Source organism: Blennius ocellaris (genome assembly GCF_963422515.1).
Source record: "Blennius ocellaris genome assembly, chromosome: 2".
Classification (NCBI taxonomy): domain Eukaryota; kingdom Metazoa; phylum Chordata; class Actinopteri; order Blenniiformes; family Blenniidae; genus Blennius; species Blennius ocellaris.
In genome coordinates, this window is record NC_137651.1 from 25,637,832 (window position 1) to 25,645,637 (window position 7,806).

At 37.9% G+C, this 7,806-nt stretch overlaps 1 protein-coding gene across 1 annotated transcript; it reads left to right on the forward strand.

The window, feature by feature from the left end:
• Nucleotides 1-1,433: 1,433 nt before the first annotated feature.
• On the forward strand, nucleotides 1,434-7,018 carry nars2 (asparaginyl-tRNA synthetase 2, mitochondrial; the record flags this gene model as incomplete). Its single annotated transcript, XM_080514072.1, has 14 exons — nucleotides 1,434-1,659; nucleotides 2,109-2,218; nucleotides 2,538-2,658; nucleotides 2,749-2,889; nucleotides 2,985-3,065; nucleotides 3,193-3,278; nucleotides 3,827-3,959; nucleotides 5,251-5,349; nucleotides 5,433-5,470; nucleotides 5,561-5,627; nucleotides 5,704-5,841; nucleotides 5,979-6,076; nucleotides 6,752-6,778; nucleotides 6,874-7,018. Exons 1-14 carry the CDS (start codon nucleotides 1,501-1,503, stop codon nucleotides 7,016-7,018), a joined length of 1,443 nt encoding a protein of 480 aa, XP_080370198.1. The 5' UTR covers nucleotides 1,434-1,500.
• Nucleotides 7,019-7,806: the final 788 nt, after the last annotated feature.

Below are 7,806 nucleotides of genomic sequence, written 5' to 3' on the forward strand. Positions count from 1 at the left end.
GATACCATGTGCATAATTGTTCCACCCGTGGAGAAGATAATTAATGGCAGTGACCCTGCTAACGTTCCAAATGCATCATGTTGGGTTTAATGATGATGTGTCACAAGCAGCCAGAGGTGGAGACGCCAGGCCCTGTGTCTGCTGGCAGACCCCGGCCAGGGGCTCCAGAGCTGACAGGCGAGACCAGGTGAATTATTGTCGATGGCATCATATTATATTGGCTGGCATGATCTGATTTACACCAGCAGCAAATGGTGGGAAGAAGCCCAACGTCGAAGTGGGTATTGAATTAACGAGGTTTACGCACAAATGGACCCCACACTGACGGCAGATACATCATGCAAGATTAAAGAGGATCTCCATGTGGCTGTGATAACTGTCCTTGCTTCATTACACTATTGAATCACTCCACATGTATTGCATTTTACTGAGGAATGTAAGAAAACCATCTGCCCAGAGCACCTGAAGGTAGATTTTATTGCATTTTATTGCAAGAATCATCCCTTGATGGTCCCTGCTGACTTTTAATGAATGAAATGTATTTTGAATGTAGGATATCATTAAAACCTGTAAACATGGTCAAAAAGGAGTTGGAGCAGGTCCAAACTTATTAAATCCTACCCTTTCACCTTCAATTATTGATTAAAAAAAATTATGTGCTTTCATTGACAGGAAATGAGAAGTCTAGAAATTAATATAATTCAATTTTACTTTATTTCTGTTGCATCAAATACAACACTGTAATGTCAAGGTACTTTTACAGAGCAACATCGAAGAATTCCACATGAACAGAGGAGACAATAGAAAGGAAAAGGATCCTTTTAATAAGGTGACACCTACAAAACGAAACTCATAGGTAATAATAATAATAATAATAATAATAATAATAATAATAATAATAATAATAATAATAATAATAATAATATACTCAATATAGCAATTTCAGATTAAAATTATGCTCCAAGTGATTTATAATTATGGATCACAGCAATCAGGCACATAAATACAATAATACATAAATATGGACCAGGAAAGTAAAATAATTAAGTCCTATAATCTAATGAAACGGGTTTACCTTTAACTAATTTGCTCCAGTTATGAGTCAAAATGGAAAAACAACTCAATTAAATTTCATATTAAAAACTGTATTTATTGCATTCTGTAACTGGAATGTGAAAAAAGTGAGAACTTGTAGGACTGCGGTCTCAGATTTTCGATTTAATAATTAAAACTACATATCCCAACAGCAAATAAACCATTCTTCCAAGTTGTTTAAATCTGATTGGTCAGACTTTTAACCCACGTGACTGAATAAGACGAATGGTGGAACAGCAATACCGGAAGTGTTTATGTCATGCAATCCGGCATAACGTGAGAGCTGAAAGTCAAACCGAAAACAATCCTTAAAAAACCCGGAATTGTATTATTTTTGCACCTTCAGGTCATTGCGACATGTTGTCCTAACAGATAATTCTATCGGGGGGTACAGAGTTTGCCAGCATGTTTCAAGGAGTAGTTAAAAGGCTTTGTTTCGCACCAAACTCCTCCGTTTCACTGTATGTTCGACATTTCTGTAAGAAGAGTCACAGAAAACTGAGAATATCTGAAGCTATTTCTTCTTCTTCTTCTTCTCAACTGGGAGTAAATATCACAGTACAGGTAAAGTTTGATCTACTTTATTTTGCTATTCATCTTCCAATAACGTCAATACAGACAGTTACTGTAATATTCACAATGAGTTCTAGTTTACAAAATGTTGCTACAATGAATCTTAACAACAATTTCAATAAAAACAATTAAATTACTTTGGACTGTGGAAGGAAACCTGAGGAAAATGAGTCTCAGTTCAGTGCCTGAACACTCCATACAGGAAATAACCCATGATTATTCAAAATAAAGAGAAATAAATCGGAGACATTGTGCTAACTAAATAAAAACATGCATGATTTGCGATTAACATTTAAATTAATTAGTATCCGGGGCTGATGATCACTTTGTTGCATTTTATGTGAAATGGTTTTTATGTGATCAACAGGCTTTGTAGCATTTTCTTGTTGCTATAAACCTTGTGAGTATTAAATCTAACTTGATTTGTGTCTCTGTGGTAGGGATGGTTGCGCTCGGTAAGACCTCAGAAGGCGAATATCTTCCTCCACGTGAATGATGGCAGCTCTTTGCAGTCGCTGCAAGTTGTTGCTGGGGCAGAGCTGAATAATCCGTATGTTTATCAGTTTTATTTTCCGTAGTTAATCCTTCGCCACACAGTTTTAATGCTCTCAATAGATAAGAAAGCTTCATCACTATCACAAGACTGGGAACAGTAACACTATAAAATGAAAAAACAAAATCCACAATATAAAAAAAATGAAATTACATAAATCCCAACTGATGCACATGAATGAAGAATAATCACAACCCACCTATAAATGTAACTACTACTGAAAAAATATATATTCTGAAGCATAAAGATTCACTTTTAATGTATGTGTATACAGTATATTTAGAATACTCCTGGTTTCTCTTCCATCCCAATTCAGGCTGCTCACATTCGGTAGTGCTGTTGAAGTCTCTGGTGTTCTTAAGAAAAGTCCCCACAAAACACAGCCAGTGGAGCTGGAAGCAGATGTGATCCGTGTGCTTGGGGAGTGCAACCCCGTGGTAAGAACTTACATCACGCACTTACTTCTTTTGGAGTTGAACTATATTTGTGAGAAAGTGTTGTGCTGTTGCTTTATCTTCTGGTTTCAGGATTTTCCCTTTAAAATCAAAAAGAGACACGGCCTCGAGTACATCCGTCAGTTTCCTCATCTTCGGTGCAGGACAAACGTGTTCAGCTCCTTACTAAGGATACGAAGCGAGGCCACTTCAGCAATTCACTCATATTTCAAGGTCAGAATATCATCGTATGAGTTTTTCACCATCATGCAGAAGGAGGGTTTTGTTTTTGTTTGTTTTTTATATAATTTAAGTGTTTTTCTTTTTAGGACAATGACTTTGTACAGATCCACACTCCAATCATCACATCAAACGACTGTGAAGGAGCCGGGGAGCTCTTTCAGGTCGAGGTGAGAACATTTTTATACATTTTCTAAAGCAATGACAGTATTTGGGGATTTGGTTAAACCCAGTGGATTGCTTTTTTGTCAGTCAAAGTACATTGTTTAAAATTCACACTATTTGCCTTCACTACAGCCCTCGAGTGCACACGATGGGCACTTTTTCTCTGTACCAACTTTCCTGACAGTGTCTGGGCAGCTTCATTTGGAAGCCATGGCAGGGTGAGAATAACTTTATGCATCTGTATTGTAATGACAAGCTACACCAAGGCCCTGTTTACAAAGCAACAATTTCAAGTGAAAAAGCTCAACTTTTATTGTGTTTTCACAACATTGGTGCTTGGAGCCATGAAAATGCAATGTTTTAGAAATGGCTCCCAAGGTGGAGCTTTTTGAAAACACGAATGACCCCATAGTCAAGTAAACAGGCGAAAACGAAACTTTCAGGAAACAATGGCAGACCCTGAAGTGTCCATGAACGCCTGTGTACTTCCATTGTTAATGTCTATAATGTATTGTTTTCGAATTTTTTGTTTTTTTTTAAATCGTAGATTCTTTTTTTTAGGCCAAATCGCCCAGCCCTAACTTTAGTGTGTGGCTTATTTTTTAGATGGCAATTTCTTTTTGCCAGGCAGCATATGCACTGAATAGTTGAATTGTGTTAATTTTGTTGTTCTAAACACATTTATTATAAAGCAACAAGGAAAAATCTGTCCTGCATTTACCTGTCGTTAAAAAAAGAGATTATAATATACTGTATGCTCTCACAGGGCTTTTTCCAAAGTCTACACCTTTGGGCCGACATTTCGTGCCGAGAACTCCCAAAGCAGACGCCACCTGGCTGAGTTTTACATGGTGGAGGCAGAGATCTCCTTCACACAATCCATAGAAGATCTCACCAAGGTAAAGTACAGCATTGTCCCAGAGGACAACAGCAATACAGCTCATTGCTGGACAGTAGATGGAGTAAGTGGAGTCAATCTGCTTTCTCATGTGGATTTGTTGTTTTTTTCTCTTTTCTCTGTTTAAAAGCACCTAGAAATGACTATTGTATTTGGTAAGATATAAATAAAGTTGAATTGAATTGAATCATAGATATGAAAACCAGTGGTTTGACTTTTTGTCATGCTTTAATAAAAAAGAAAATCTGTTTTGTGCTTATGTGCCATGACTTATAGTTCTGCTCACCATTATTTGCACACCCTAAATGTAGTAAAGGCAGAGGAAGACACCATTGCTGACGGAAACACATAAAATGGAACAAGTGATCTTTGCCAAAGACAAACTGCACTACTGAGAAAATATTCTGCAGACAGGTGAATCAGATACAGAGCTTTTTAATGATGCTCACTAACAGTTTTGTTTACAGACAGATCCTACCAACAGCTCAGCATGGTGGAGGAATCCTAATGCTGTGAAGCTGCGTTACTGCATCTGGAATTGGAGGCCTTGACTGCATCACAGGAAGCATGAAATCAGAGAAGATTAAGAGATTTTAGAGGGAAATGTCCTAACCAGTGTGAGAAAACTTGGTTTAAGCCGAAGAGCATCTGTCCTCCAGCAAGACATAGACCCAGAGCAGACGTTCAAAAGAACATAGAGCTATTGAAAAAAAAAAAAAAAAAGATTGTTTTACAAAGGCAGCAATGAGTTCTGATCTCAGTCTTTGGGGTGAGTTGAAATCTGCCATTGGAGGAAAACCCTGCAAACATTCAAGAGCTTGAACAAATTGCAAAGGAAGAGAAACTGAATATTAATGAGGGCTGGCATGAATGCTGCACGGGCTGCTTTTTCTGTTTCTTCTTTGAAAATACAATATGTTAGTTAAATTACTTTGAAACTTACATTAAAAGATCCCAATTATATATTATACATTTTGGACATTTCCATTTATCCAAGTTGTGCTGAAAATTAATGGGAGCCAGTAATGGTGAGCAGAACTGTACAAACGGAAGGGTTTAAAAAAATGTTTCCCCCTCACAAAGTTGCATTACATCACTCTGAGTCAGCCCAGCTCGCATTGAGATCGATTGGCACCTCACAAAAGATCTCTGCACGTGAACATTTTAGCAGGAGTGATTCAACGCTGTCACGCTGAATTCTTAGCTTTTAATTCTCTACTTATCCAGTGAGTTGCCCTTGTGAACAGTGACTTGGGAAAGCTTTAATTATTAAACTTGTCCTGCTCCTTCAGGTCATGGAGGACATGTTCAGGTCTGCCACGGAGCATGTCCTGGCTCACTGTGTGGAGGATGTGGATTTGTTTCACCGGCATGTGACGCCTGGACACAGGGTGAGTCCTCAAGGACACATATTGATCCTGGTTTACATAAACTTGACTCCTCTGAACTGACCGTTTCTTCTTTTTGCATGCAGGAAACTGTAGATGGCATGCTGAAGAAATGCTTCCCGGTGTAAGCGTCATATTTTTCTACTCGTTGCATTTGAAAGTAATGATACATTTTCAAGGTTTTCCTTAAACGTGTGGCTCTTTCTGCTCTCAGGATAACCTACAGTGAGGCTGTGGACATCCTTAATCGCAGTTCAGAGCAATTCGCCTTCCCATCAGATGTATGTGACCAAAGCAAACTTTGTTTTTGACTCAACCTTTTCATTCCACGTTGACCTTAGCTCCTCTTTTCTACAGTGGGGTTGCGACCTTAAGACGGAACACGAGAAGTACCTCGTGAAACATTGCGGCAACGTTCCAGTCTTTGTCACTGATTATCCGTATGATCTGAAGCCCTTTTATGCAAGAGACAACCAGGACCATCCTCAGCATACAGTGAGGCACAGTTCCCATTGTCAGAAATGTGGAGTGAATCAATCATTGAAGCACTCATTTCCTCCCCTAGTAATGCCAGTTGGGTTATTGCAGTGATTTGCATATCTGAGCTGACTTTAACTGGGGTTTGTGTGCAGGCAGCTGCGGTGGACCTCCTCGTGCCAGGAGTTGGTGAGCTCTGCGGGGGCTCACTGAGAGAGGAGAGGCTGAGTGTGCTGAGGGCTCGGCTGGAAGAGTAAGAATATATAATCTGGGTGTGCTGGAAGGCTGACGCTGATACATTTAGAGTGCAATCATCAGAATCTGCTTCAAGTTTCATGCGCCTTCATTTAATGAGATGGTGCCACTCTGCTGGTATTATTGTGGCCTGTTGAATTAAAATAGCAGCTACAACCACATTGTTCTGACACTTTTCTGATCAGCTTAAATGTAGCACATATGTTCCATATGTATTTGATTGATTTCTACCAAAATGTGCTGTGGTATAAGACAATATATGTCGAGATTAAACGTGAACAAACTGACATTTAACAGTGATGGTTATCTGTGTGAATGACAGCTGTTTAAAAAAAAAATCCCAACATGAATTCATCCTGCAAATCTCACCAGTGTGCATTAATTATTATTAGATTAGATCAGATAAGATTGTTATTCATCACATACACATATGGCAATGAAATGCAGCAACTGTCCACCAGGCTCTGCAAACACAAACATAGAACAGTCAATAAATATAAAAAATGAAAAACCACAAACAATACAGAACAAACACAAATAGGTAAAATAGTATATACAACAAACACAAAACGGACACACCTTGCACACATTGCAAAAGGCAGCAGGTTAGTTTAAGATCTTCATTTGATGTTTTTAACTGTTGCACTTACTTTAATCATATGTTCTCTTCTAGGCTTGGATTGGAAGATGTAAATAGCTGGTAAATAGCAAACATCTTCACATTATATGCATTTTTAAAACTACCATATGCACTGAAATTGTTCTGATGTTCCTTTTGATGTGTTTGCACTGCAGGTATCTGGATCTGAGACGTTTTGGCTCCGTCCCCCACGGTGGCTTCGGACTGGGATTCGAGCGATATCTCCAGTGTATTCTTGGTGTTGACAACATCAAAGATGTGATTCCCTTCCCCAGATTTTCCCACTCTTGTGTTCTATAAAACACATTTAAATACTATTGAATGTGTTCATTGAGTTGTTTTTGATGTCAGACGTGAAATAAATATCTTATTGTGTTATTCTTACCACATTACTAATAATACAGTTTGATTTCAGGCTCAGGGTCTTTCAGCATGTAGTTTATAATTGCTACTTAATTGATGCAGTGGTTAGTAGTTCGTGTTTAGTTTGGCTAAATTAGTTTTAATTCCGTCTCACAAAGTATCACTACCTCAACTTTACATTGTTTCCTTTTTATATATCAACCGTTTCCAACGTTAATAATCTAAGTCTTTTTTCTCTTCTTGATGCCGACCACCTTTGAGAAAACAGACTCCATCCCTAGTTGAAATCATATTTTACCCCCATAATGTAAGGGCCTATATAAATCACCAGACTTTTTTATTTTTTTATTTCACATGTTTAATATTTGGGTCAGTTTTCATGTTTAGTTAGAAAACTAGATAGATAAATATTTTACTGTCATTCAAAATACATAGACATCAGAGGTGCACATAAACAACATTTTATTGTATAAAAGGCTTTAATGGTGACACGTGGAGAGTTAAAAAAAAAAAAGGTCCCTTTAAAAAGACAGTAAAAAATGTATATGTTTTTTTTTTAATCCACACAATAAAAAAGTGATAAGGTGCCAAAATACAGGAGAACACTACTGATGGTGCGCCGAAATTCTTGCACTGGGTATTCCAACTTGACTTGTGTGCACCTTTAGTTTAGAAAACAATAGACATACTTTATTAATACCAAAGGGGATTTGTTTTCAAGCGTT